The 27,051-nt window shown below is 37.3% G+C and overlaps 1 protein-coding gene across 1 annotated transcript in view; it reads right to left on the reverse strand.

Moving 5' to 3' along the window:
- Positions 1-25,724, reverse strand: part of CD2AP (CD2 associated protein) — an 81,993-nt gene extending 56,269 nt beyond the window's left edge. Inside the window, exons 1-3 of the mRNA XM_087716730.1 lie at positions 25,380-25,724; positions 5,966-6,126; positions 1,118-1,265 (exon numbers count right to left, since the gene is read on the reverse strand). Of these exons, the coding sequence (XP_087572856.1) occupies positions 1,118-1,265; positions 5,966-6,126; positions 25,380-25,383 (313 nt within the window). The 5' untranslated portion in view covers positions 25,384-25,724. The remainder of the gene's footprint in view (positions 1-1,117; positions 1,266-5,965; positions 6,127-25,379) is intronic.
- Between the last annotated feature and the right edge of the window lie 1,327 nt (positions 25,725-27,051).

Here is a 27,051-nt window from a genome sequence, read left to right on the forward strand (position 1 = left end):
CAATATCTACCTAATACTGTAGAGATAAACTATTCAAAAGAGCAATTAACCCCCCCCCCCAAAAAAAACTAACAAAAAATATCCCAGAACATATCCTCTCCAGTGGCCAACACCCTGATAAATAAACAGGGATTAACAATAGACAAATAATCAAGTAGAAAATACTTGAAGCAAGGAAGTACCAAGAAGAAAACCATACTCCCAACAAAACTGGCAGGTGTGATGGAATGAGCACTGGAGAATCAATAGATTAAGAGTTTTAGTAAACACAGAGCTTTATCCGAGAGAGACCCAGATTAAGAGACTATGACTACGACAGTCCTATGGTGGATGAGGCAGGAAGGGGAGAAGGGAATGAAGGTAACCACTTCCTAGAATCTCTCAAGATATGTCTAGTAGATTAAAAGATTATAGTTTTAGTTTGGCAAGATTCTGCCCATTAGATCTAAGCAAATGAAGGTTTTGACTCAACTGGATCTCGCTGCATAATCTTTTGGTTTGGGCTGACACAGAGCAAGCTATTACAGTTAACACGGAGCAAAATCCACACTCATTTGTACTGATGATGTTACCTAGCTGGATAATAAAATTTTTGCAAGCAACAACCAAGCTCAGAGAGCACCAAAGACTATATTTCTTTAAAAAATCATTCCAATGGATTAGAGATACAGATGACTGGAATGTTTAATATTCCAGCTATTGCTACCCAGAACCTACCCTTAGCAAAGGATAATGTTCAGAGTACCCTGTAAGAAAGGACATCCCATTTGTTTTTTCCCTAGAAAGCAGGAAAGGAATAGATAGGTCACTCTGACTTGTTTCTTTTTGCAACTAATGCATACTTAAAGGGTTTCTCTAAATAGAGCTTTCAAATTTCCCACTTTATGAATAAAGAGATCAATTCAAAAATACAATATATATATATATAGATAGATAGATATAGATAGATAGATAAGATATATAGAGATAGATAGATAGATAGAGATAGATAGATGATAGATAGATAGATAGAGATAGAGATAGAGATAGAGAGAGAGAGAGATAGAGAGAGAGAGAGAGAGAGAGAGAGATAAAATTTAAAAAGTACCGTACTGGAGAAATCAACTACAATACATACTTCTTCTGAAGCCTTTACCCTGAGGCTGGAATGCTCCAGTTGGAAGCCCGTAAGTACTCATACGCTGAACAAGGTTGGCCACATTTCCATGCCTCTCTCTTTTGACTGGCAAAGCATCTTCTTTAGAGTCAGTTTCTCTTTTAATTTCCTGGTAAATATATAATGGGAAATTAATTGCCCATGTTAACTGTCTGGTTCATAGGAAAATAAATGTAATATGTTTAGTGTCATTTTCCTGCCATACAAATATAAATTGCAAAAATGAGCACATTTGACAGGCACACACCTGGAAAGGTTGAGCAGAAGCAATTTAGCCAAGGATTTTAAGTTCACATATCTCTACATTCCAAAATCATTCAGATTCCCTTATACAATACTTATCCATAAAGACCATCCTCTTTGAAAGGAGTGTTGTTTTTGCATAATATACCTTAGAATATTATTTTAACATCCCCCCGAAAAAAGGATTAATGTTTTGTTTATGAACATGTTTTATTTTATTTGTTTAAAATGCCATTATGGCTTCATGACTTTTAAACAACAACCCCAGGCAGTTCACAACAATAAAGCACAAAAAGGGACAATATTTTCTTTTACAACCCTTGTAATCCCTTTTATCAGGGTGATGTCACAGCGACTGAAAGATGCTGAATGTTTACTGGCCAGATGCCCTTCCCAAAGTCTACATGGAGTTTGCAGCAGATATTTTCTCTTTGAGCTCTGATAGAAAAACATCTGTTACTGCCTAGGATTGAACATACAACCTTCCAAGTGGAAGGTGAGCATCTTCACCTCTAGGCCATAGCACCACTCAAAAAGGGGCAATAATATTATCAGCAAAAACTAAACCTTGCCCTGCCCCACCCAAAGCACTCTCCCATATATTTGCTGGGCTCCAACCTTACCTTAGAAAATAGTGATGCTGAGAGATCCAGAAAGGCCAGGATGGATGTACCAACCCAAGTCTAACCTTTCCAGAAGTCATCTGCACACACCACCAATGCTATCTCAGCTTGGCGTGAATTGTGATTACAGAACAGTCCTTGGCATTGGCACTGGAATTCCCATCATTAAGAGATGCAGTCATAAGTTTGACTACATCGCTTAATGATGGCAATGCTTTCAGTCTCAGTTGCCACCATTAACTGAGTCCTAGTTGTTAGGCAAGTAAACTTCCTGCTGGTTTTCCACAAAATGAAACACTGGAGAGAGGACAAAAAATATCCGCTGATCTTGGGTTCAAGGATGGACTCTTAAGAAAAGGGTGCACCACTACCCCCATTCAAGCAGGGAGAATACCCCCCACCCATAATGAGACTACTGCTTGGAACCATTCACATGGCATCTCCTTGGAATCCTTAACTAGCCAGGAGGAGCATGAATCCAGTCTACTCCTTTCCAATGCATTCCGTTCCACTTCCTCCTAATTTTCCATTTTTGGACTATTCATTCAATATTCCTTAGTCACTGAATAATACATGCTCAGTTCTGATTGTAGCATTTGCAAGTACTTTTCCAAATATTTTTGCATTACTCTTTTGGCTATATAATACAATCTGGGTTTCCTGACAGGAAATGCTTCCCCCATCTCAAGCTATACATTTCTGTATACTATTTATATCCTTACATGACATCCAAGTCAGATTATAAAAATTGAAGCTACCATTACATTGGCAAATAGCGAACAGCAGGTTAGTAACAATTTAAGGTTATCCTGGTGCAGATAGCAGAAAACATTTGAGTATTTCCTCTACGTTATTTTAAATTAATGTAAATTAATACAGTTATCTATGGACTGCATCATAATTGCCAGTATCACCTATATAAAACACTTATTCACAGTATGGATTATATTACTTTGGATAATTGGGTTTGCTGGCATTGGATACTAGCAAACCCATCATCAATGTCTTTCTCCATTAGAGCTCAGGAAGAGATAAAAAATCTCTACTATAGGAATAAAAATAATTTAAAAATTATAACATTATTATTTCAGTTACCAACAATACAATAAAAAATTCCTCACCCAAAATAAGAGTTTCCCAGCATAGTTACCACAAGGAAGCTGATTTAAATAACTGGATACAATAGAAAATAAATCATTCTGTTTGTTTCAGCCTTAACAACAGTTAAAGAGTTGGTCAGGGTTTTTTCCAAAAGACCTGACTTTTATTTGAAAACGTCTTAAAAATTGCCTGCTTTGTTTTCTCCTTTCAGCAAGGTTAAAAAAGAAATGCACAATGAAATCAATAAGTAAATTCTGCAGCTTAACTTTACCTTGCTAAATTCATTAAAGCCCATAAAATGGAAGCAATGTCTAAATCCATATCCCAATTAAGACATTATCTAAATCCAAATAAATAAAGTTTATGAAAAATAAACAGCTGTCTGAGCTTGAAATAATATATTTTTTACAAGCAGTCCTTTAGACAATGCTGTGACATTACATAATCCCCTAAATCGTTTAAAACATAAAAACATCATGATTTAACTAGGTTTAGGTAGTAACTTCTAGCAAGATTTTTTTTTAAAGAACTTACTGGCTCTAAAGACATATTTGCTTCAACACACCCAGGTGTATGTGTTGCAGAATTTTTTACCTACTTGTTGCAGTGGCCAAAGTTCAAATATTAACTAAGCAAACATTTCCTGGTTCGCCTACGCTTGTAGCGATACCTATTTATACCTGTAAAGGAAGATCAACAATCCTCCATGCCACACAAAAGTTATTATCCCTTTGTACTCAGTGGTACAAATCGCCAAGAAAAATATCTGTCTGCAGCTTTATGGTACTGGCCATTATCCTTTTCCAAAAATACTTTACAAAATTAATAACATCCATCCTCAGTGAGGAACCTGCTATTTATATTTCTCAGATCTTTTCACATCTCTTTTCCTGTGAAGCCTAGAGGTATGCTTTCTATTTCTTATTTTTTATGCCTATGAGTTTAGGATCTGTGAATATAAAAGGATTATTAAAGAAGTATTAAAATATTTTTTAAAGTTAATTCAACCAAAATGCTTGCTTAGTCTTCTTTGGTGCTGCTATTTAACGCGTATTAGTAAAAAAGGAGTTATATTTGCCACCCTTCCTATAGGTGTTGTGTAACCCATTCACTGCAGTTGCTAAATCATGGCTTCCATTATGTGCAAACATAGGCAAGGTTGGGGCTTGCAGAGGATGCTAAGGGCACCTTCCTATACATCGTGATCAAGTGCTCCGGACACAGTTTTGCCATGTGCTACAAATGCATTCTATTGTCTCAAGGATGGAAAAGGACAAAAAAGGGTTTCTGTGCAGCTCTGAGGATCTGCCTTCTCAGTTAATAGAGGTTGTACTGCAATAGCATAAATCCATATTCACAAATGCATGCCAACTTCACATTTCTTCAGCTAGAAATTTGGAAGGGGTTGCAACGTTCTATTTTGGTTAAATTACTTGGTTTCATCAAGGATGTATTAGGACAATTTGGGGATGAACCAACTCTGCCCATCTAATGAGATTAAGAACTGAGGGCTCAGGTTTGGTCCCCACTCTGAAAAACAAGGGTCTTTTCTGCTGCCACTTCTCTGCTAGGGAACAGCATTCTGACATGGCTTTCTTCAGAAGTTTTTTAGGCATGACTAAGAATTGAGCCCTCCCCAGCTACAAATGATCATCATTTTGCATATGAGGTTTTTTTGCTGTAATATCACTGGTTTTTAAATTATTCATCCCATTACTTTTAGGTAATGTAATGAATAATTACATTATTATAGAGTAGTTTGCTCCTGGTTACTCCTCTTTCAATATTTTAGTGAACAGGGTGACTGTGTTCATATTTTGAATGCTATATGTGCAAAGAAGCCTGAATCATGTGATGTTTCGTGGCTTAAAATTATGGAAGCACCACACTTTTGAATTTTTACAAAAAGATAAATAAATAACATTTGGAACTATCTCGGTAGATTTCTAGTTTTGCTCCAGAAAATCAATTTTGAAAATGATTTTTGCCTATCAGTGGAATAGTATCCACTAGTAAAACCTATTACTTTTCTTTATTACCCATCAGGACATATTGATGTCACAATTTCCTGCACTCCATTAAGTATTTTGGATGGGAAGGTCATGACTAGACAAGGCCACTGAAGGCAAGGACATTATTTTAATCGTGATCAAATTAGCATGAATTGAATACCTACTATTCTACTTTCAGTTCAATGCACAGCTAGCATCTACATTTAGAAAGGATATAGTGATTACTCACTACAGAAATATTAACAAAAGGAAATGCCATCAGTCCTGCCTTAGGCATGAAAGCCAGCTAGATGACTTTGGGTCAGTTACTCACTTCTCAGCCCAACCCACCTCACAAGGTTGTTGCTCCATGGAAAATAGGAGGAGAAAGGAGTATTAGGTATGTTCAGCCTTGAGTTATTTATAAAAATAATAAAGGCAGGATAAAAAAAAAAAGCACATTGAAATATCTTATGTAAATGTGCTATGTTACACCACTCTTCGAAAACCCTTTTCTGATTATTTCTGATCTCCAAGCTAAATTCTCACCAGTACAGCAATAGCACTTAGACTTATATACCGTTTCACAGTGCTTTACAGCCCTCTCTAAGTGGTTTACAGAGTAAGCATATTGTTCCCAACAATCTGGGTCCTCATTTTACCGACCTCAGAAGGATGGAAGGCTGAGTCAACTTTGAGTCATTCAGAATCGAACTGCTGAACTGCTGGCTGCCGGCAGTAAGCAGAAGTAGCCTGCAGTACTGCATTGCACCCATTGCACCACCATGGCTCTTAATTTAGATATAATAAATAAACTTAATCAATAACTTTAATGAAGAATGAATGCTTACCTTAACAAAGTTATCAGGGAACATGCCCCTTTTCCCATTTAGTTCTCCTTCTAGCCATCCTTCCTCTTCAAGCTTTTTCACATTCCTTATGGTTTCCCCAACTCGAATGGTTAGCTCATCATCATGTACAGCATCATAATTATATTCCACAACATATTCAACTGGGGAAAGGAAAGAAAAAGTAAGTTTAGTTGAATAAAACCTATAACAATGTAAAAAAAATTAATTTACATTTAAAAAAAATATAAAGTGAAAATGAATACAGGGCTTTCAGAAGAGCTACACAAAGCATTCAGTAAGGTTACTTTGCAAAGTATATTAGCACAGTAAAGCACTCCTTGATGTTAAAACAATCTTATCTTCTGGCAGTCACGTGACTGCTTTGAAACTGCATGTGCATATACAGGTACCAGGTATACGAAGATCATCCATAAAATGAAGTGGCTATGTGTACACATAGAACAACCTGGGGACAGCTGAAAACCTCCCAAAGAACTTGGTTACCCTAACATTTCAAGAAGGGATTCTTTAATTTATGCTATTGCAATCAAGCAGGTATAAGCAAAATAAGTTCAGTCATTTGAAGTCCTTTTGATTTTTTTAATGACTGTAAAATTTCATCTCAGCCCTATCATAGCTTTTTAAAATTCATAATATTTAAAAATGTTACTGTATCAATTTTTTAATATATTCCCACATAAACTGCTTGTTAATTAGCTGGCAAAGCAGCAGAAGATAGGTACAATCTGTAAATATTGTCTGGCTGTCAGAAACAAGTTATTATTATTGTTATGGTTTGTTACACAGTCAGCCAAGTGTTTAGACTGGATTTGGCATTTTTATCCCACCTATCAAGTCCTTCCTAAGGACCTGAGTAGGTTGTTACCTGATGGTGTTAAAGGTGTTATTGCAGGATGGAAGTGTTCCAAGTAAAGCTACCTTTTACAATTAATTTATTGTGATTTTGTTAATGCCAACAGTGTTTATATGGTGCTCTACTTATTTTGGAACTGGGTACTACTTATATGGACACGGTTGGATCAAGTAATTGGAAACAGAAAATAGAAAAATTTGATCAAGTCAGCCAGATGCTGTCCAGTGTAGATTGCAGAGCAGACCACAATTTATTGGTGTCAAATAACTTAGAAAATTCAAAATCTAAACATGCCTGGAAGATTTGACTTAGAGAGGGTATATAGTCAGACATGAGGAACAGATTTGGTACTTTTAATTTATGTGAAAGAGAATTTGTGGAACAAGGGGAGGCATAGGAAACACTATGAAGTTTGAAGAGAGAAAAAAATCCCCAAATCAAAAAAAAGGTTAATGTGATTTTTATAGCAAGTTATCATGATACCTTAGGAAAGATGGAGGATAAATGCTTTCAATAGCAAGATGGATGTACAATGACGGAACAGTAATTTTCAAAATTATATAAGGAATAGGGGAAGCTACTGTACCTCAATCAAAAATATCAATTAACAGAAAAAAGTAACAAAACAAAACAAAAAGAAAATGAGGTCTTTTAAGAAGATGGGAGAAATTACCAGAAAAATTACCATTTGCTACATAAGAGTAGTCAAGAAAGAATTCTCATGGTGGTAAATGAAGTTAAGAAAGATACCAAAGCACCTTGTAATGGAAATAACAGACCATTTATCAAATACCAAAGCACCAGGTGCAGGTAAAATGCCCCTTCATCTACTTAAATCTGCAGAAGGGAAGACAGTTAGACATTAACAGTTCTGTGTGAACAAATATGGAACAAAACTATGAAATCTAGAGATTGAGAACGAAACAAAGATAAATATTGTCCTCATATCTGTAAATTACAGAGCAAATATAAAATTTGAAGGACTGAAAAAAACCCTGGAGGTTGAAACTTTTATAGACAACTTTGTTAGTTAAAATAGAAAAGTCCTAAAAGAGTTCATTATGGAAATAAAAATAAAAGTGAAAAAGAAAAGTTAATATTTCAAATCCAAAAATTAAAATTAACATTTAGCATTATTAAAATTAACATTGATATATTAAAAGTAACATGTTAAATATTAAGTTTAAGGCAAAGAAATGAATATAGTTTTTTTTCTTGGACTGGAGTATAAAAATTGGCAATATGCTGCTACAGGCGTATAAAAGAGATTGAGATGGAGTGTATAGAGATACAGACAGGGGTGGGTTTCTGCCAGTTCTAACCTCTTTGGTAGAAGAGGTTCTACAAATCTACCGAATCGATTAGAAGAGGTTCATCACGGAGCACCTGCCCCCCCCCGCTCGCTTCCCCCAACCGTTTCATCGCCGCTCGCGGGCAGTAGCTTGTGTGGTGCGGCCAGCCTCCTAGGACCTCCCTGAACTTGCCTAGGAGGCGTGGCTGCCAACAAAGCACGGGGGCAGGAAGGAGGAGGAGGAATGATATACAAAATGTTTGATATGCAATATCCACTACCTATCTTTTATGCTAAATGTAACATGAATATTGTCAAAATGAAGGTCATTTTAAATGTGGAAAAAATCGTAGATGGATGAATACTTCTAGCTGGATCATAGATGGGAGGCAGTGAAATGAATGTACATTTTATTGGCATACTTTTATTTATAGATGCAGATGCTGGTGAGTCATAAAAATTGCATATATACATATACGTATACATATACATATGCATGTATGCATGCATGCATGCATGTATGTATGTATGTAGGAATTCTGGGAGTTGAAGTCCACAAGTCTTAAAGCTGTCAAGTTTACACACCCCTGGGTTTTTTTTCTAAAGGGTTAGGGGTGCAAGGGTCTTGTAACTTGACAGCTTTAAGTCTTGCGTGCTTCAAATGCCAGTTTCTGAGCCAACATTTTGGTTGTTAAGCAAGAGCGTTGTTAAGTGAGTTTCACCACATTTTGCAAGTTGGCGACTCCCACCCGGTCACATGGCTGTCAAGCCACTCCAACCCGGTCACAAGACCCACCAAGCCACTCCCACCCAGTCATATGACCAAGCCACACCCACCCAGTCACATGACTGCCAAGCCACTCCCACAAAACAGGCCACACCTACAGGAGGTTCTAAAAAAATTTGAAACCCACCACTGGATACAGAGATACTTCTCTTTCCTTGAAAGGATACTTCAATAACAACGAAGTTCAGGATAATTAATGTAATGGTTTACCTGGGCTAATGTACATCTGTAAACAGTAGCACTGAGAAAAAATGAGAGAAAGGATATAGAACTCTGATAGATTTGGTGGAACCATCATTCCTTCCTTGACCATGGCTGACTGTTCCATTGAAGTGATGAGCAGAAATCCATATAATTTTACAAAGTGGTGAGAAAAAAAGATGGATTGGAAAAAATGACTATGGTTGTCAATGTTGTTGGGAGTAAAAGAAGGGAAACACGATAAATAGTTTTTTGGACACAAATATTCTTGGAAGAGCTATAGACTGACAGTGGAATTTTCTTATATAGTCATCAGGGATCACAAGCAACTCAACAACCCCAACTATTCACTGGATTTTTTTACTGAATATACTAAAAAGGGGACATTTTCTGTCATCTATTTTAAGAAATTTTAATTTTAGGGAAAGGTATATATTTAAAAGAAAATATTGGCTTTTCATCTTTTTATCATTTGTTTATCAAGATAGCCATTGCCAAAACCCAACACACTTTTCTAAGATGCTTCATCATAAAACACTTGTATTAAAGAGCATCTAATCTTGTTATTTTTGAGTGAAAAAACACCAATCACCATGATGTTTACAATGTAGGCAGGCCCTCCTGATATGAAGAATGAATGAAGTGATAACTCATTAAAGCTTCTTTGAGCGTATTCATTTCATTTATAACAGAATAACTCAAGTTCAAACTGACCAAACCAATCACTTTACAAGAGAATGTATAGTATAAATAATTTTATAAGGACAACCCCAAGAAGGAAGAAATAAAAGGCCGATCTTGACTTTCTTAATAATATATCCTGGCCTGGCAACTTTGAAAGGAAAATCAAAATCATGTTATGTGAGTTGGGCGGCCCTATAAATATACTAAATAAATAAATCCAATTTCAGTTTTAACATTCAAAATGACTAAATTCATACTGTTTACATATCAGAAACAAGAGGTTAGGAAAACAATTCAGCAATGTTTGATTACTTTCCTCAATTATCTGGATACTCTAAAGGGTGAATTATAAACAGTTTAAAGAGAGCCAATTTGGTGTTGTAGTTGGAGTCTATGAAAAAAGCATCTTTGTTGTAGTTAAGGCATCAAACTAAAAACCCGGAGACCATCGGTTCAGGTCTCATCTTAGGCACAAAACCATCAAAGTGACATCAGGTCCAGTCACTCTCTCTTTCATCCCTAGGAAAGAGGCAATGGCAAACTACTTTCAAAAATCTTGCCAAGAAAACTGCAGGGAGTTCTCCAGGCAGTTGCCATGAGCCAACAAGGACTCACAGATACACACCAGCAAAACTCCTCTACAACAGTATCTACATTCCAATCTAAAATTTAAAATTCCTATTTCAAATAGCTGAACAAATTTAACGTTCCTCGTAGATTGAAGCTAATCACTGAATTGAGTGAAATTTCCTCCTTGGTATGTATGCATAGCATTGCACTATTAGAAGAATCAAAATCAGAAATAATTCACAGTAACAAAAGAACCAATCTTTTATGGTTAGAATATAGATAGCAACTGTTTGAAGTTATGCTGGCATTGAAAAGGAAGACTTACAACCTTTCCTCGAAGTTGCAGTTATTGCAAGCATCCTTGTGGTCACATCACTGCAATTTAGTCACTGAACAACCAGTGCGCATATACAATTATAAATATTAAGTGATTGGCTACTGTAACCTTCGCAACCTGCTTCCAACAATCATCGTCAATAGGGAAGTTGACAGGAAGTTTTAGTCACATTGTTTAATTCTTAATACCATGGGCAATTTGCTTCATGACAGCAGCTGGAACTGATGGAACACATCAGGGTGCTCAGGTGATTTTTACTTATGGCTGCATTGCCTAGAGCAGTGGTAGTCAACCTGGTCCCTACCGCCCACTAGTGGGTGTTCCAGCTTTCATGGTGGGCGGTAGGGGTTTTGTCTGACACTGAAGCACTTTCCTTTTTTTTTTTATTTAATTGACTTTTTAAAAAAAATCATAGCATTATTTTAAAATATTTTCATTGGGTTTTCATAAAATCACCATTACTGTGGAACCGGTGGGCGGTTAGAAAATTTTACTACTAACAGAAATACAAAAGTGGGCAGTACGTATAAAAAGGATGACTACCCCTGGCATAGAGGAATTGCTGGTCTCTACTGTAATTAGTAAGCCAAGAACCACAGATAGTCCTCAACTTACAACAGTTTATTTAGTGACAGTTCAAAGTTACAGTGGCACTTGAAAAAATGATTCATGACCACTTTTCATAAACTCAAGTTTATGCCTGTTGCAGTAGATCATGTGACAGGTAAAGAAAGGTCATAAAATGGGGCAAAAAAACTCACTTTAAAAAAGTCTTACTTGGCAACATAAATTTTGGGCTCAATAGTGGTGGTAAGTTGAGGACTACCTGTATAGTGAAATGGACTGAAAATGAAAGAAAAATATCTAAAATCCTGATTTATCATAATAATTTAATTACAGAGTTTTCAATTTGATAAATACATATAACACTGTAGCATAATCATCATGGGATTCCAAAATCCCTTGATTTGCTGAACACTGCTATCAAATTGAATTATAACTTGTAGATCCCTGATTATAGTATTGGGGGAGACCTAGTTAAACTTGTTATTTTCACCAATTGAATCTTTAATACAAATCAGCTTTTTTCATTGTGAATATGCCAAACTAAAATTGTGTGGCAATTCTCTTCAAGAACTTATATCACAGGCCTAAACTCTTTGGGCCAAGCTGGAACCTGAGATTCTTTTACGTATTTAGGGATGCATCTCTGAAAACAGCATGGATTTTATTTCTTGATAATTAAGTTCTAAATTAATAGCATTATTCTGCAAATATCTAAAGAAAGCAATTTCTTGTTAAATTAAGATAAACATGGGAATAGGAAAAAAATATTTTTCATGTACAACAAAAGACATCAATTTAAATAATAATTTAATTGTATATTTTTTCTCAACTTTCTTTCCGAGATTCTTTTGTCAGTGGAAAAAGTTCAAATATTCTCTTTTGTGTTGGACATCACTAACAATCACTATATTTCAATTGCTTCAACTTTATTAGCAAACCAATACTAGCTATATTTACAAACGCTATGAACAAGTTTTGTAAGCCATAAACATTTCGCTAGAAATATCACTAGATGGCACTAGTAATCATTGACCTAATTTTTGAAAACAGATTTTTTAATGCCAAAATTTTGCAATGTTTCTGTTGTGTGACTACTTCTAAGATTTCGGCCAAATTAGTTCTTTGTCTAAAATAATATGTTTTAAAAAATAGTATTTTAAACAAAGTATTTTGAGTTATTTCAAAATTATTAAAGGCTCCTGCTTGAAAAGCTTGCTAATCCCTGCTAAAATCCTTCCCATTGTATTAACAAATACTTGAAAAATCAAGCCTCTCTCTCCATTCACTATCTGCTATTGAAGAAGTCATGCAAGGGGAAAAAAGCATTGGTTCTTAATAATTTGTGCACATTCCTAGCTTTATGGAAATATGTTAAAGGTAAATTATTGTATAAAATCTTTTTCTATCCATCTTATTTCTGAAGTTTATGAATTGCTCTAGGAAACTTTTTTTAACTGAGAAAAAGGTGTACTATTGTAATAGCTTTCACTGCATTATAATATATCTAGAAGGAATTTGACACAGGGACATGCAGTCACTGGAGGCAAGGGAGGCGGGGCCTCACCAGTCTCATGAGGAAAAGGAAAGAATTTTTAAAATAATTAAAAAGGTCAAGGTAGTTGCTGCCAGACTCCAAGTCACAGTGACTCTGAGTCTGCTTAGTGGTAACTGTAGGGGGAGGCAAGAGAACTATGGGCCTCCTTTGCATAAGGAATTTTTCGCCTTTTAAGAGTTAAGCAAGGGTTAAAAAGCAAAAAATTCCTTATGCAAATGAGGCACGTGATTCTCTCACCTCCTCCTGCAGAGGGCATTTTAAAACATTTAAGCAGAGTCATCCACGTGGTGACTCTAGCAGCAACTATCCTAGCCTGCCTGGCCCTGGCTAACATGTTGTATTCTTGCATTTTTCACGCAGGTGAAGGTATGTGGGTCAGAGGGAGGGGGCAGGGGGGAGGAATTCAATATTATTCGTAATGTAAGTAATTGTAATTTGTTTTTATTATGTGTGTGTTGTTGTTGTTTTTTAACCCGGGCGCGCGGATGAAGACGGGACCTTAAGCCAAGGCCCCAGATGGCCCCCTGTTCAAAGGGTTCTACGGGAGCTCAGATCGGGACCGCTCTTGGGAAGCCTTCCAGAATAACCCCGGCTTTCTCACTCTAAAGGTATGGCTGCAGCCCAACAACTGCTCTCCCTCAGCCTGCTTTTCTCGTGCGTCCCGGGTCCCGCTGCTGCTCCCCCCCCCTCCTCAGCTTTTGACGGGAGAAAAGACAAGGTGCGGAAGATGGGCTGTTTATTAATGGCCTTTGGATGAGGCGCAGCAATGGGCAGAAGAAGCCAGTTTGGTGGCTCCCCGTTCAGTGAAGAGTCCCGAGGGTCGCCAATTCTGCTTTAAAAATCTTCCAAAGACTCCCCGTTAGAAAACTTTGGAGCGGGTCTCTCCAAATTCTCCCTGGCTCTCCGACCAAGTGGGGAGGGGCGAGGGGTGTTTTGGCCAGATCTGGAGCAGGAAAGGTTTTGTGTGGTGCGAGGGGCAAAGTTGCAGTCTTTGGGAAGGGGATGGGGTGGGGTGAGGGAGGGAGGGAAAGAAGAGCTGCATTTTTTTCTTTCTCTCTGCCTGGCGGCGAAGCCAGGCTGCTCGGGCGGCTGAGGCATGGCTTTAAAGTGGAGGCAGGGCCCCGGCGGCAGGACTTTAATGTCCCGGTCTATGACAGATGCGGCGCCAGGGCTTTCGCGGGGCTTTCGCGCTTGCCTCACCAGCCATGAAGCTCACCACATGTCACTGATTTGCCATATTATTTTAAAAGCCGTATTCTGAATGTTGGAAAGGTTCTGAAAGATATGCTATGATTGCTTCCTTTATATGATACTGGTGCTGAATATCACATCACAAAATATCTTTTAATATTAACTCCTGTGCTGTAACACCTCCAAATGATCCTAAAGTTATCTATTCTAGCCCCTGATCTCCGTCTTTCTAGTACTGCTTTTTTGAATGTGCTCAAAATCTATCAGTGCACAGAAAACCTATATATAAATATTAGTTATGAGGTATATTGCATATAAGTCTTAGGAAATGAAAAAAGCCACAGCACTGGTGTGGGCTTATTGACGTAACTTTTGCCAGTAGGAAAAGGTTTCAAAATATTGCCCTGTGCAAGTTTAGAGCCCAACCCTGTGCTTACAGAGAAAGGCCAGGAAGAAAGCAAACTACAACTCTATCATATATACATGAGACTTCACTACTGAATTCTATAGATAAACTTTGTACAGCAGTAAAACAAAAGTTATCATCGGCAGGTACTTCTGTTCCAAATCATAGCCTTAGAACTATCCTGCCTATAGAAGTCAATAAGCAAAAGAGTTAATTTTAGTTGTCTTTGAGCATCTGCCATTTTTCTACCACAAAAAAGGCCATAAACATTTACTGCATAGGCCACTGTTTCCTGTTCAAGTAATAAGCAATGTTAAAAAGGAAAAAGGGAAGATTCCAGGAATTTTATATAAATATGGATTTTTCATACTTAAGACAGAAACGCAATTTTAAAAAAGCAACCGAAGTTTATTGCTAAAACGTGAATGGTAACACAGAGTACTAATGCTAAAGTAGTCAACATCTGGTTATAGGCATAAAGATGGTCAAGCATCTAAATACTGGCATTCAAGTGTTCTTACTTAATTAATATGCACTGGTATATTAATTAATATGCACTGGAATACTGGTATTCAAGTGTTCTTACTTAATTAATATGCACTATGTTATACTATTTTGTAAAATGTCAAAATAAAACTCACTTGAATTATCTAGTAGAAAAGCCATCTCATAGAGCTGAAGTCCCATTACACTGAATTTGAATTTTTCATAAAATTATGCCATTGGAACAATCTAGATTAAGTCAAAGTCCGGAAATCATGGGTAGGAAGCAACAGCATGGGTACAGATGTGAAGTGATACCATTAATAATAATTTAAAACCAAGAACCAGAACAAATCCATGATCCTTGAAAGAGAGAAAAGTATACAAATAAAAGTTTGATGCAAGGAAATTCCTCTCAATTACATTAATTGAAGTGATTATTTTCTCATGGGCAGTAATACAACAATGTGAAGGTATTTCTGTCATAACAGTTAGTGCCACCTTTGAGATTATATGAAATAATATTGCCCAAGAAACTTGCTTGACAAAGTGCCTGGCAATCTCTTTTTTTCAAACTGCACTCCACCCTATTCCAAAATTACTGTTAATACTGTAATGCATAGTATTTGTATTTACTCAGAAGCAATTTCCACTGTTCCCTGTGTGAACTGCTCTCTAGATAATATGTGAGCCTTTTATACTTCTAATGTGTATCCTAAGGCTGATATGTTTATTTAATTATGAATCAGCTAGTAAATTTCCACAACATAAATTGAAGTATATAATTTGCTTGTTGAAATTATTAATAGCCTGAAATATGCATCGTAAGATAGCCAAGTAACACTCGAGGGTGGCATGTGCTTACCCTACTACTCCCAAAATTATTCCAGACTCATTGCTACTTAAACATATTAAACATTTGTAGCACCCACAACAACACAATTTGGCTATGTTTGGCCAGGAAGGCTAATCCTGCTTAGAATGACAGCAGCATTCATTATAAGCAAAATTATCACCAATTTTTCAAGACCTTACCTACAATCTAGCATGTCAGATTTCTCCAGAAAAAGAATTAAGACATGGATCCAATTATCAATACTAGGACAACAAGGAAATGACTTTTGCTACATCCAGGGAACAAAACTGTACTTAGTTTTCCTGGAGTAAAGTAATAATCCCCCCCCCCCAAATAAAAAACAGTTCAAACTTTTTTTTATTTTTAAGATTTATCACTGTACAAAAACATCAATACTTATTATAAATAAGAGTGTCGGTGTTCCAAATATCATCCAGAATTAAATCAGAGCTCAAGACATAACTTTCATCAAAGTTCCAATTTAATAAGACAGACATGTTGGTACATCTGTGGAAACCCAAATCTGAAAGTTTTCTGGGTTTCCACCCAGTTGAAAGTTCATGATCTTGTCCCCACACCCACAAATCCATCACATGGTCCAATCTTCCTCTGCCACGCTGGCATTTCCACCCATCTGGTTCCAGTCAAGTGCAGAGGTGTAGAGACAAAGAATGACCTTGATTTCTAGGAAGGAATTTTTTTATTTTGAAAACAGATTCTACTCCTTACTATTACCCCTCCCAATTAATACACTAATGAAACAACATAGTAAAATAATAGTGTGTGTGACAGGCCAAATATCTGAAAAGGAATATGACTGCAGGCCTGACAAAGAGATGACTACATTTAGTAATATATAAGATCCAGCAGTATATTGAAAAAGGAGATGTAGTTTATAGTTTGAAACAATGGTCAATCAATTGACTACAGACAAGACCGTATATGATTTATTCTGCTTGGGTATAAAATTTATGTGACAACTTAATATTCTACCCTTTGGGGATGCAAAGTTGAGCTTGAAAATGTACATGCAATGTTTCAAATACCACAGAATCTAGCAGGATTTCAGTGCATAGATCACTCCTCTTAGGTATCCAAAAAATAATAAAATGCCTGAAATAGCATAAGATCTTGTGAAAGAATATGAAAATATTGTGATTTCTTCATCCTTATATATGAAACTATAAACATCTGAGATTTTTGCCATTAAAAAGTTAATGTTCATATATTTAATGTTGGAATGCTACAGATATTATCCAGGAGTTTATATTTTAGACCCTTGCAGTAATGGCAAGTAACATGTTGTATTCTATTTATTCAGTAACTGAAGCCATACATTTTCTATTTTGAAGGACTAGTTTCTTAACAATAAGAAGAGAACATAGAATCCATTTCCATTGTCCAGTCATTAATTTCCATGTAATAAGTACATAGTTAAAAAAAAGTCTGGACATCTCTACATATTTAACCGTCAACATCAGCTGTGTGAAAAAGTCCTGCACACTTTCAGTTTTAAGCTATATTTACACGTTTAATCAATTTTTCACTCATAGAAACCATACAAAATTAGTACTTTGATGAAAATTTCTGTAGTCGGATTGAGATGCATATTTTTTATTAATATAACCAAAGTCTTTTAAGGTTTTGAGTGAGTTTATATACTAAAACAAACACAACTTGAATTTTCGAGAATGTTAGGATCGAAAGTAGCCAATCAGCAGCGAGCTTTGGCTGACCAATCAAAATGCACAGAGGCTAAATCTATGAGCCAATCAATGTTGTCATACTCTCCGACTGTAAATAGGCATGAAAAGCATCGAGAAATTTAATTTAGCTCTGCCTGCGGGAAAGGATGAAGGCCTTTGCTTTCACCAGTATTGAGCAGTGGCATCGCATCATTGTGCTTCATGAAGAGGGTTACTCCTGTACAGAAATAGCCAAGAGAGTGAAATGCCATCGCACCACAGTGAACAGAGTGGTTGAAAAATACCAAATAACTGGTTCAGTTGATGACAGGCTCCGCTCTGAAAGACTAAGATAGTCAACAAAACGGCAAGATTAGGCTCTGCAATACATTTCGATGGCTGACAGGAAGCTCACCTCACCTCAGATTACAAGAATTTGGGGTGAAACATGTGATGTAAAAGTGTGTACCAGCACAGTGCGTCGCAGACTGCTTGCCAGAGGGCTCAAAGGCTGCAGGGCTCACAGATGCTCACCACTCTCGTTGACGTGCATGGGCCAAGAAATATGCCAAGTGGACCAACGAACAGTGGGCCAAGGTCATCTTCAGTGACGAGAGCAATTTCTACTTGATTGGGAATCAGTGCAATAAATATGTCAGAAGATTTCCAGCTGAAGAATTTAGGCCATACTGCCTGAATCTATCTGTGAAGCATCCATTGCATGTGATGATCTGGAACTGTATTGCTGCTTCTGGTATGATCGAATACAAATCGTCCAGGGAATCATGGATTCCAAGCAGTATGTTGAAGTCCTGGAAAAGACCATGCTTCCTTCAGCTCAGCAACTTGTAGGGAAGGACTTTTACTTCCAGGATGACAATGCTCCTTGTCATCGAGCAAGTCCATCCCGCAGTGGATGAAAAGCATAGTGTTCGACTCCTGAATTGGTCAGCTCAGAGCCCAGATTTGAACCCAATTGAGAACTTGTGGGCCAAGATTGGTTACGAAATAAGCAAGAAGCATCCGAAGACCAAGCAGGAGCTGATTGAATCCATTATTGCAGCCTGGCACCACATTGTCACCAAAGATCACGTGCAAAGGCTTATACAGTCTATGCCGAAGTGATGCTGCCTAGTGGTAAGCAATAAGGGCTGGCCAATTTCATATTAGTAACCATGTTTGGTTATCTAAACAGTCCTTTTCAGGGACACAAACAATAAAAATGTTAACAAAACACTAGCATCGGCCTTAGTAATTGCCACTGGGTATGCATCAGTTAATCTGTTTTTATAGACATTGTAAGCATGCAAGAAAATCCACAATCCCCATCCAAACAGCACCAAATTGCAAAAAGCTTATGCTTTTCACTTTAAAACACCAGTATTTATTTAAATATAACAATATTTGCATAGCAGTTAGCATAAAATATCATAAAATCAATGGCCTATCCAAAAAATGTCATAAACTGTAAACCATAAACTGTAAACTGTAAAATATGCAGGACCTTTTCACACACTATATCCTTAGAACAAAACAAAAATTTATGTTTTAATAAAGAATTATTCTCATTGCATCTCCAAAGACATGATTTACTCATTCCTCTTTTATATAAATATGATGGCCCTAAGATCTGCTGAAATTTTTGTTAAGCTATTAAGAGTTTCCTACCGTTTAAAATAAATGGCACTTCCTGCTCCCTATTCCATTCTTTAAAATTTATCAAATTAATGTATATTGTCTGTCTGTCAGTCAGTCAGTCAAAAAACCATTTTGGGCAATGTACAACTATAAATAATAACAACAAATATAAAATCTGCTCTTTTTTATATCAAGAAGTGGTCACTTAGATGTTTCTAAAGTTGAAAACGTCACTGGTCAAAATTGAACTACTACAATTCAACGTTAAAATACAGTAGAGTATTATCACTGGGTTGCAACAAAAGATACTTTTCATAAACACAGAAAATTGTATCATTATCATCCAACAGTGGTCCTAAAGTAAAATCCTCATCCACACCTGAACAAAAATGTCATCTATTTTATACTATATCACATAAAGAGAAGGAATAATTGTGGTAGTAATTCCTGGATAATTTAAACCTAACCTATTTGTTTGAACGTATCAAGGACTAAGACCAACACAGCCCATATTAATATTTCCAGAAGCATATTGTCCAGAACTTTATTTACATCCAATTTATGGAATTTTCATTTCTCTATATAACCAAAATCTAAGCATGCAAGAAGAATAGGAACAGAAATAGTGCTCTTTTTTCCTGATTTTCTAATAAAGCTAACGAAGGTTCTGGTTTCAAGTCAATCATTTTCCATTTGGATATTTCCCAGATAAAGCCTGATTTAATACTAAAAATGGCCAAATCCAAATCACACTTTCCTCTTTCTTGTTTTCCAACTGAAATCAATGAACCCATTCATTTTTATACTAATTTTCTCCCCACAAAATACAGTTATTAAGTACATGCTAATGTTTTTTTGGAAGCCAGTTATTATTATTGCAAAGGTAGTAATGCCTAAAGATCTTGTTTTAGATCAACTCTCTACAAACTTCAGAAACTAAATAAATATCAAGGGTAGTTTCTGATACTACTTTTGTGATACTATTTATGTTTTTAAAAACATTAAAATCTTCAAAACTTTGAATGAGAATATTTAAAATAAGGCTCTAAAATTCTGGCATCTCACTATTCTATTCTTATTTTCACTATTACTAATTTATATTATTCTATTTTGTGTTTCCTGATGAAGACACCACATAACTGAATGCTTAACTTGGTAGCTTAAAAGGGGAGCTTTACCCTGATAAAGAAACATGGGAGAATAGTAGATAAAAAACATGCACAGAAACAGGAAAAGCAGGAAATGAATGTACATAGGGAAGAAATTTTTTTTTAAAGTTTTACAAACATTCCTCTGAACTATAAGATGGCAGGGAAGTGTATGACAAGATCCCAACAAGCTTAGACTATAGGAAAAATCCTGACATCGGATTATTAGCCATTATTAGCCAAATACTGAAGTTCTTACTCTACTTCTGACCCTTTTGCTGTTTCTGAGCTGCAATGTTGTTCATCCTCTTGATCCAGGCAGTGGAAACTGGATCCCACTTAGGCCAAACACCAAATATTGCTCAGATGGAGAAGGAAAATAACTGCACAGTAGCAATATGGATTTTATATCCCAACTAGTACATATTTTTATTTTTCTGGTTTTTAGTATTTATTATGGGAATTTTGGCTATAATTGTGCTTGGTTTTGTACACTTCCCCCTTCTTACTATGTGAAGGGTTTTTTTAATTGCATTGTTGTACGCTGTATTTGAATATAATAATGTTAAGTTTCAAGTTTCACTGCCAATGAACATTAAATGGGTGACCGATGTTATCTAATATAAACGCATCTCTGAAATCTGAAACTGGCATGGCCTTACCCATTTTTTTCAAACAGTGTTCTATGGAATACTAAGGTTTCATGAAAACCTGAAAGATTAGGGACAAAAATTCATTAAAATTAAATAATTATCTATCACCAGAACTTTATAACATTGTAAAGTATAACCATGGTTGCAGAACTTGCTAGATTAAAAAAAAATCCCAGAAATAATTCTGATGATTATTCATAATTGAGCACTGGAATTGTTCAATGCTAATGATGATAAATGAAACTAATTGTAAAGATAGTTCAGGAACTGTAGTTAACCTATTTGTGGCCTACACTGAATTGGGACTGTCTATAATGTCCTATTAAGCCGATGCCTATATGCACTAGTCTGTATTTTTGAGATCAGAAACCCAATCTGACATTCTCTGTGAAGATAGCAAAAAACAAGTCTAAACACTGGTGATACCACAGTTGTCGAACATTCTCCTGGATACCTTTCTTCAGGCTCCCCTTTTGACATTTTCAGAGGAAGTTAACCTATTTGGCAAATCCAGTGTTTTGTCTCCTTGTGTTCTAAACTTCTATTTCACGATCACTGTATCTTATATTTAATACAGTGTTTCTCAACCTTGGTAACTTGAAGATGTTCGGACGTCAACTCCCAGAAGTCCCCAGCCAGAGAATGCTGGCTGGGGAATTCTGGGAGTTGTAGTCCGGACATCTTCAAGTTGCCAAGGTTGAAAAACACTGATTTAATATATACATATATGACTGAACTTTGGTATACATGTTAATAAATAAGATAGTTATTAGCACTGATAATGTAGTCTGCTAGCCATACTCTCATGACAGGATTGCCAATCCACAACCCCACAGGGGAAATACTACTGGGTCATTTACAATAGTAAAATACTGTAGTCCACCCTTCTGATAGAAATAAAACAGGGTTTGATGCCTTTTAAATATGAAAAACATAGGACTACTATTGTTCCCTATGTCTTCTAATTAAAGTTTGGAATTTCCAGGAATCTGGAGGACATACAGGTAAATAAAGGAGAGGAACTTTTTCTTCAGAAAATCACTAGTCAACCCCTTCATTGTGGTAGCAGCTGGAGTGTGAAAGTGGGCAAAAACCATTTGGAACAATTGGGGACCAATAGCAATAGCAGTTAGACTTATATACCGCTTCATAGGGCTTTCAGCCCTCTCTAAGCGGTTTACAGAGTCGGCATATTGCCCCCACAGTCTGGGTCCTCATTTCACCCACCTCGGAAGGATGGAAGGTTGAGTTAACCTTGAGCCGGTGAGATTTGAACCACTGAACTGCAGATAGCAGTCAGCTTAACTGGCCTGCAGTACTGCACCCTAACCACTGCGCCACCTCGGCTCATAGGTCCAATTTCCTTTGTAAGTGAAAGTTTCCCATAGAAACCCAAATCAAATTTCAATGATTTTATAAAAAGTAAAAATCAGCATTACTTAGCATACATTTAGAGGTTTGAATTAGTAAAAACTCTAAAAAAATTAACATGCTCTTAAAATACCCCTAAACTCAAAACTGGGAGAAGAGAGAAAGATTTAGACAGGCTTAAGTAGTAGGTTGAATTCAGTAGACTGGAATTTATCATTATTTGATGAACATTAAGGAGTTTCTAGCAAGGATGGATTTGATTTAAATCGACTTGATTTAAATCATATTTTTTAAAGAGCAACAGTCATCTCTGTCCCACAGCAGCTCCTTCTCTGACCTGTTGTGAACTCACCAAAATCCCAAAATTGCAGAATATACAGCCTCATGCTACATAACTAAGCTCCATTTCATGCTGAATAAATTAAATTATTAATGTATCTTAAATAGAAAATTATCTTTAGATAGATTTTTACTCCAAAAGCATTTTATTAAAATAAATTTGATAAAAATAAAAATAAATCTGATTTAAATTTTTAAAAATCCATTTTTTAATTTTTTTTAATCATCAATTTTTATCCACCCTGGTTCTAGCATTGGAAAAGAGTGAGTTGAATGGCCATCTGAAAGGTTCCAGTTAAAATTCATGAAAATAGTAGACATGTATTCTACTAGGGTTAATTTTGTAGGAGTGGCTTTGGATAAGATCCATGACATAAAGTAACCTTACAGTGAACACATCTTCCTTCCTTAAAACCAATAATTGTAAAACATAAATATACTTAATACTTGAAAGAAAAATAGGTCACCACTATCCCAAACCATCTACCCTAGTCTTTGCCATGGAGGGTAAAGGATTTACCTTGTTGTTCCCTCAACTTTTATGTTTAAGTGTACTGATATCTTTCTTATCAAATTCATCAATTCATGCCACTACGAGTAAGCAGGAGGGCTTTCAAGATATTATGTAAAATGAATAGTGTTTTTCATTTTGTGTTCTATCAAAATAATGATCCTATTTAAGATACTGAAGAAAGTGTAAGAGCCAGGCGTTACTCAATTTCAAATAAGGCAGGATAAGTTAATTTTGAGACCAAACAAGCTTAAGTGCATTTTGAAAGCACTTCCACATCAGTATGTATTTACAGAATGTTTTCCTTTCGGTGTACTGAAGCATACTGTATATATTCAACTCCGTCTAATTATACAGGACATTCTACAAGAATGATCACAATGGAGGATCTGGCTGAACCAAGTATCTTAGCCATAAATGCATTGTAACATTAGGCAGCCCTACATATGAATACTTTTGGATTGGAACGGCTGTCTTTGCAAACAATACATACAATAAATTGTCAATAAATATACTGAATATATGAGAAATTAGCTAAAATATGTGTGTGCATTATTAAACAGAAAAGAGTACATTCGCATGCAAAGAAAAAACTTCAAGAAACAGCATGTAACTATGAAGCATTTACGCATTTAATACTACTACTGTTGCACTAAACAAATATCTATAGCATTTATCATAAAAATTTTAGGTTTTGCTTCACCAATATCAATTTATAAACAGTCACGTTTAAAGTAAAGTCCATATCCAACCATATGTCATTCCTAACTGGTAAAAAAAAACCCTTCAGGAAATATTATCAAGCAACATTACACAATTTTTCCAGAGAAAACAACTTTTAAAGTAGACCTGAAGCAATTGCTAATTAACAACCAAAACAGGATTTAGGTTTTAGCAGCCACTGCCACTTCCTCCAATTATAACACTGAAGGTTTTTGTTATATAGCAATAAATCAAGTACTTTGTTTTCAAAAAATATCCAGATTCTCCTTTAAATGTATTGTATCTTTCATTCTTCATCAGAAAAAAATATCTACATATAATTTTATTTCCCACAAATAAAAATAAAGTTACAAATCCATCTGGTCTGTTGCAGATCTTCCCAGAGATCTAATATTCTTGTATCAATTGTGTATCCTTTTTGTTTTTATCAATTTTGAAATGTATGCATTACTTAGCAACTTACACAGTGTATAGAGAGGGCAGATGCTATATTTCTGGCAATAGATTTATTTTCACAATCAACACACCATATACTCAGGAATAGTCACACTGGATAAATTAGATTATACAGTGTTTTTGGAGAAGCACATATTTCAGGCTGTATATGACTTGCAGAAATATTTTAGCAATCCTCTTTCACTTTATTTTAAAGAAACAGATACAAAAAAAAACCAATACATAAAAGCATTTCAGTCTTTTAATATACTCAGGCACACAACTTATCATTAACACTGATCTGTGCAGCACAGAAGTAAGGCAAAGGTACATAATGTCTGAACTGTAATCCAACAAAAATCTAGAGACTCTAAACCATAGTGCCTTGCAAAACAGCAACAGATTTTCACTAGTCCAAACATGCTTCACCTAAAACAAAAACCAGGCCATAATATTAAAGCATGCTCACCTGAGTAAATGAGAGTTTCCTTCCCCATCACTTTCCAATGTAAGTAAAATCAATAGCAGTCAGTAGGATATAAAAGTTCCTACAAACTTTCTAAATATAGGAAAAAGTTTAGAAGAACCAGGAAGTCAAGCACAGTTTTCTAGCCTTAATTTGGGAGGAAGCCCATTCAAACTTCCTGTCCCGCATCCTACCTGTTCGCGTAATTATGACTAATTGATACTCTGGAGTCTTCCAGGATGAGAAAATATGCGACTCCGCCAGCGTTAGAGCTCAGGGACTAGTGGAAACCTTTGATGCTGGAGGAGGGGTGAACCGCAAAAAAGGCCACTATCCCCATCCTATTTGGGTCTGGCTTGGAGGAAGAGGGCGAAACCAGCCAAGAACGCTCAACGCGGGGGGGGGGGGAGAGACCAGCGTAACATTTTACGGTTCCTGTAGTGAGTCGTCGCCACCCCCCTCCCCGGTCAGTCCTGAGCAAGGGCTGCGGAGGTGAAGGAACGGAGGGGCGAACCGCTTTGCGGGGCGTTTGTTCTCCGCTCCTAGGAGGAAACGAGGCGGACGTCTGGGGCGCCAGACGCCAGAAATTAAAGGTCATTCCATCGGAGTAATGCAGCGAAGGCTCCCTCCTCTCCCGCCTTACCCATGCTGTGCGAGCCCGACTGGGCTGCAACCCCGCCGTCGCCGCTCCTTCCTCAGCCTCCCGGGCCTCGCGCTCTAGCAGCCGCCAAGCTCAGGCCGGACTTGGCAGCTCCCCATCGGCACTCGCACGGCGCGACTCGGGCAGGAGGAGTCGGGCTCGCTCCGTGGTGGTGGTGGCGGCGGCGGCGGCGACGGCAGCAACAGCAGCCCGCCAAATCTGCGCCGTCCGCAGCGCTGGCTGGCGGTCTGTTTGGGGTCTGCTCGTGCTTCCTCTTCCTTGCGTCCCGCCCGCCAGATACGGGAATGGGGGCCGGGCTGGGGTCGACAAATCCCGCGAGACCTCGGCGGACTCGCTTCCCTGTCCCTCCCGTAGCGGCGGGCAGCGCTGCCAGCTGCCTGCGGTTGCCAGGTGCGGGCTGTGCCGGCTGCTCCTCCCGCCCGTGAGTCCGTGCCGCCTCCGCGAGGAGGGACAGGAGGCCGTTCTTGGCGCGCTTGATGCGTCCCGGCCTTTCCACGGGAGCCCGTTCGGTATTAAATGGAGAGCAAGAGGAGGAAGTGCACGTGCAAGGGCCATTCGCCGCTGAACCTAATTTTGTACCCAGCCTTTCAGCACATTAACTTCAACATAACTTTGGAAAGCGTAGCCCTGCCTGGCAAAAGGAGTCTGTTTTGAGAGGCTGCTACAGACATCCTCCAGTGAAACGTCAGCATGGGAAACGGGGTAGAGCCTCCATAGGGGTTTTATGAGATAGGCTCGCCTGCATGGGAGGATGAGGGCTAAGGGATGTAACATCATTTGCAGGGCAAAGATTCTAGAGACAGTCTGGAGCCTCTCCTGTTAAAAGGAAGATGTAGCCCGAGGTGGGAAAGAAGTGTCTCTTTGAAAACCAAGGTGGGCTGGTTGGAACTAAAACTCCAACCTATCGTCAAACTCTTTCCTGTTTGCTTAGAAAACAGCACTAAAGCTTGCTTAGTAGACAAAATGGATTAACCCTCTTATGAGTTCTTTTATTGTGGATTGATAGATACAGGAAGTTACTGTTTTGGGCAGGCATATAAATAACAGGATCCCTGCCTACTCTTGTCATTCTTCAGTTTGTGATTTTTCGAGGCCATCCATTTTAAGAATTAACAAGAAGACTAGGTAGGGCCTATCATTACGCAAAGTAAGGCAGGAGCAGGCATAGAGCAGGAAGTGACAACCAGCCATTTAAGAAGAAAGCACATACTATACACCAGATGTTCTATTCAAAAACCCTTTATTTCCTAACAAGAATAAAGAAATTCATCCTAATGCTTAGGTGTTGAACTGAAATGCATGTGCCAATCCAGGCACTTTTTCTAAATTGAATACAAGGAAGCCTTTGTCTTTTGCTGTAGGGGTCAAAATGTCCTGGGACTGTGACTCCCTCTCGTTTGCCCCAAATGAAAAAGTATGGAACCAAGCATTAGGCCAGCCTTTTCTGTAATTTTAAAAACAACCTATAGAGGAACTGAGACTGAAAGCAGACAGTGAGCTGCCTTTACAGCAAATCTTATGAGGTTAATGACTAAAAAAAGGAGATACAGAACCAGAAACCACTAGAATGTTAAAATTGCCAATCCTTGTGCTCAGCCTGTATAGGTATATGATTTGCATACATAGTTTATATTACAGAAATGCCATCAAATTT

The sequence above is a fragment of the Thamnophis sirtalis genome, unplaced genomic scaffold (assembly GCF_051295495.1).
Source record: "Thamnophis sirtalis isolate CommonGarterSnake01/CBP01778 unplaced genomic scaffold, rThaSir2_p1.2 scaffold_5, whole genome shotgun sequence".
In the NCBI taxonomy this organism is placed as follows: domain Eukaryota; kingdom Metazoa; phylum Chordata; class Lepidosauria; order Squamata; family Natricidae; genus Thamnophis; species Thamnophis sirtalis.